The sequence below is a fragment of the Penaeus japonicus genome, unplaced genomic scaffold (assembly GCF_977035675.1).
Source record: "Penaeus japonicus unplaced genomic scaffold, GWHDUDI00000001_assembly GWHDUDI00000006, whole genome shotgun sequence".
Classification (NCBI taxonomy): domain Eukaryota; kingdom Metazoa; phylum Arthropoda; class Malacostraca; order Decapoda; family Penaeidae; genus Penaeus; species Penaeus japonicus.
The window spans coordinates 4,319,091-4,323,666 of NW_028234408.1; the positions used below are offsets into that span (position 1 = coordinate 4,319,091).

Here is a 4,576-nt window from a genome sequence, read left to right on the forward strand (position 1 = left end):
AGCAGCGGTGGTGGCAGCGGGCCGGCCGGCGGGTGGGTGGCCGGGCGGGCGGGCGCGAGTCCACAGTGTCACTGGTGCGGTCGTCAGGGAAGCCACGCGTCAGTGTAGCTCTGGTGAACGTCGTCACGTGTCAGTGCGGTGTTAGTGAGGTCGTGGCGGCCGTCGCGAGAGCAGCGCTGCGCGAGCGGAGTGCGAGCCGGACCGGCGAAGCGGCACGAGTGTGGAGGACGAGACTCGGCCGAGCACTGTGCGGCGAGGGAGGAGGAGGTGTAAACACTCGGGCGGTGTTGGTTGGGCGGCGGTGTTTACATGATGACGGTGGCGGAGGCGGAGCTGGTGCGGCGTGCGGCGGAGAAGGGCCGGAGCGCATCATTTTGCGCTCCTTCCCAGCCGCTGTCCGCCCTCCACTCCGCGCACTCCTCGTCAGATATCCACATGGATGCCAGAGCCCACGCGGCGGCCTTCGTCCAGGCTCAGCAGCAGGCATCCTCCAGCCCCAGGGCGAGGCTGAAGGCGTCGCAGGCGGCGCGGCGATCGCAGTCCTGCCGCGTGCAGGGCTCGCGGCCGCCCCGCGTGCGCCGCAGGGAGTCCCCGCGAGGCTCCGAGGTCGGGGTCGAGCTCGACGAGGACGCCAGCGCCTCCTTCGCGGGCGCCGAGAGGACGGGCGGTGAGGCCTCCTACAACCCCTTCCTGCGCAAAGTGCCCTCCTGCGGCCGGCTGGTCACCCTCACGCCCGACGGCGGCGGCAGCGGCGAGGACGCCGAAGACTCGCCCGTGCTCCGCCGATCAGCGTCCGCCCGCCGCCCGCGCCCGCCCACAGCCTCGTCCCCCAGCCACTCCCCCACGCCCACGCGAGTGACCCGTCCAGCACAGAAGAACCGATCGACGGTGAAGAGGAGCTCCGCCAACGCGGGCTCCCGGCGAGGAGGCGCGGCTGGCGCGGCCGGCGCGGGCTACCTCGACGTCAAGCCCTCGGGCTCCAACGAGTGCCTCGACCCCGACGCCTACCTGCTCAGGACCTTCTCGACCACGAACAAAGGTCAGTCCTACAACCGTAAGGAGTCGCCGTGCAACCTGGCAACTCCTAATGCCTGCGAGCGGCGCCGATGGTCAGAGGGGGTCAGAGGGGGGCACCTGGGGTACGCTTTACCCACCTGCCATGACCATCCGACTTTGCCATACCATTCCCTCCCGCATCTATACCACTCGCGACACTTTCACTGAAGGACTTTTATTACGCCCAAACGCGTATCCAGAAGAGAGAGAAATCAGTGTAAATTCTCAATCGTCCTAATCACGTCATTCGTTTCACTTCTCAAGGGCGTCGTTGCGAGGAGATCACAGAACCACATTTGCAAATGATTATTACACTGAAATTCACGGAATAGCGGTGCAATTAGCTTTTTTTATTATATAATATCCTACTCAATCATACATACTAACGATAACAAAAATTACATCTTAATGATATTCCAGCTTTGCACTGATAAATGAGATATGCTCTCGTAGTCATCATCACCTAAGTCGGTTATTGTAGTATGATTAAATAGCAGCTGATACACTTCCGTGATAATTAGCTTACTCTGACGGTAAATTCTCTCTCTCTCGGGAGGTCGTCCATTAAAGAAAATCACATTTCTGCGAAATTTTGATGGAGATTCTTTTTTCTTTTTTTTTCGTGCTGTTTTAATTGAATGCATTATGTGTAATGTTGAAGGAGGAGGAGGAGGAGGAGAAGGGGGAGGAGGGGGAGGAGGAGGAGGAACAGAAAAAGAAGACGGATAATGATAGTGATAATAATGCTAACAATAATGATAATGTTAATATTGATGATTATAATTATAATGACAAGGATGATAACAGAAATTATAATAATAGTAATAATAGTAATAACAATGATAACGATAATAATAATGGTAATGCTAATAATGATAATGATAGTAATGATAATAATGATGATAATAATATTGTGATAATAATAATAATAATGATAATAATAATAATGATAACAATAACAATGATGATGATAATAATAACAATAATGACAATACCGATGATAAAATTGAAATAAAAACACCACAATAAAGAAAGATAACAATAATAATAAAGAGAAGAAGAAGAAGAAGAAGGAAAATAAAGAAAAGAAAATAAAGTGCAGAAGAAAACCCCCCTTTATTACTGGTGTCGGGTGCCTGGTGGGAGTGGTGGGTGTTGCGGTTCTGGTAAGGGGGGGGTTGGGGGTTCGTTTGGTGTGATGGTGGACCCAAAGGTAAACAACAGCTGACGTCCCCAGGCCAGGGTGTAGGCACCTGAAAAATGACGTCATATGAAGGAATTAGGTACCAATGGTCACCCATTCCCAACATTGAGCCGTGATTGGTGGCCGAGTAAATTACGCGTGGTAATACACGTCACATGATTGGCTGCCTCTCAATTCCTTTGTAGTGCCTGTTGTTTGATTGGCTTGCTGTCGTCAGCTGTTTAATGGGCGCCATGATTTAATTACACTTCGATTTAAATTTGTAACTGGGCATCTCGCGGCTGGAAATTTTCATGTGGTTCTCATGACCGTTGAGATTAGAAAGAGAGAAAAAAAATATATGTATGGAAAGATTTCTTTTTTTTTTCTCGTCAGATATGCATTGCTGGTGATTATGGACTATTTTTGTTTCATTGACGTTTGAGTAGAAAAAAAGAATCAGAATGTAGGCTTATATACCTACTTGGCTTATTATCTCTCACGCTCTTTATGTAATTTTATCCATCTGTGGTTATATCTATTTGTAGCTGTTGGTGTACCTATCATCTATGTGTGTGTAAGTGTAGATTTACACACACACACACACACACCAATCGTTTGTGTGTAATCACACACACGAGCACAGAACACAAAATAAGAAAAACGAAACAACACACAACAACACAACACAACACAACACGGCACACGCAACACCACACACCACGCACGCAGCACGCACAACACGCACGCACGCACAGGGCACACACACACACACACACCACACACACCTCTCTATGAGGGGTGTAAATATAATTAATTATATATATTATAATTAGTGTTATTGATATATTATATATTATATATAAATATATATATATACAACACAACACACACACAACACGCACACACACAACACGCACACGCACACGCACACGCACACGCACACGCACACGCACACGCACACGCACACACACACACACACAACACAACACAACACAACACAACACAACACAACACACACACAACACGCACACACAACATGCACACACACAACACGCACACACACAACACGCACACACACAACACGCACACACAACACGCACACGCACACGCACACGCACTTGTATCCGATGGGTGGGGGTGTTTTGTTGTGGGGTGTGAGTTTTTTTGGGGTTGGTGGTTTGGGTTGTGTGTGTGGTGGGGTTTGTGATTGGGTTTTGTTATAGGCGTTATATATATATAAATATATATATATATATATCCGAATACCCACTCAGGATATCTGGAATAACATTCAAATATGTAAGGCGAGAGGTGGGTTTTCCTCTTTTTTCTTCAAGACAAGGAAAAAAAAAACCTCTTTAATGTGGAACTAGTTTACTTTCGAAACAGATTCCTCTTTTTTAGTTTCAATTGGGATCGGGAATTCAATCTGATTATTATTCGTTCGAATTGCAACTCTTATGTCTGTTGCAATCGTTTCACTTTACGGGACGAACATAAGGAAACAGCTGAATAAAAATAAAATGTAATTTCAACAGGTTGCAATATTTTACCAATAGAAAAGGGTACATGTTACGATATTCAACCAAAAAGTATATTTTGCAATACCAAACCATCAGGAACGGGCACAAGTTGCAATACCAAACCATTATCAACGGGCACACCTTGCAATATAAATCCAGTTGCTACAAGCACATGTTGCAATTTTCAACCCACGTTTTTCTTGGTATGATTAAGTATAACCTCATTTGTATACACTTAAAATAGGGCTGGGAAAGTGAACTCATCTTAGGAGTTTACTCACAACCGAGGGAGCAGTGACCGTGAGATTGGCATAATGAGACATGTTTGGTCGTGTGGTTTACGCAAGAAACTTGTTTACTTTTTAGGGAGGGGGGGAAGGGGGGGGGAGGGGAAGGGGGAGGGTTTGAGTGAGAGTTAGGGGAGGGGAGAGTGGGTGTATTGAGAGGGGGTGAGGGGGAAGGGGGAGGGGAGAGAGGGTGTATAGATAGGGGGTGAGGGGGAAGGGGGGGGGGTTGAGTGAGAGTTAGGGGAGGGGAGAGAGGGTGTATGGATAGGGGGTGAGGGGGGGAAGGGGGAGGGTTTGAGTGAGAGTTAGGGGAGGGGAGAGAGGGGGAAGGGGGAGGGTTTGAGTGGGTGAGGGGATGGGGGGAAGGTAAAGGGTAATATTTTGGGAGAAGGGTGGGGTTTTGAATAGGATAAAAGGGTGTGAGAGAGAAGGCAGAAGGAGGGAAGGATTTAGGGTGTGGGTGTGGGGGGTGGGATGGGGGGGAGGGTGGGGGGGAAAGGGGTAAAAGGTGTGGGAGACGAAGA

General features: G+C 48.6%; 1 protein-coding gene across 1 annotated transcript in view; it reads left to right on the top strand.

Moving 5' to 3' along the window:
• Positions 1 to 45: 45 nt before the first annotated feature.
• Rgk3 (Rad, Gem/Kir family member 3) overlaps positions 46 to 4,576 on the top strand; it is a gene marked incomplete in the record, with an annotated part of 109,619 nt that continues 105,088 nt past the window's right edge. Inside the window, 1 exon segment of the mRNA XM_086537581.1 lies at positions 46 to 1,039. Within this exon segment, the coding sequence (XP_086393707.1) occupies positions 310 to 1,039 (730 nt within the window).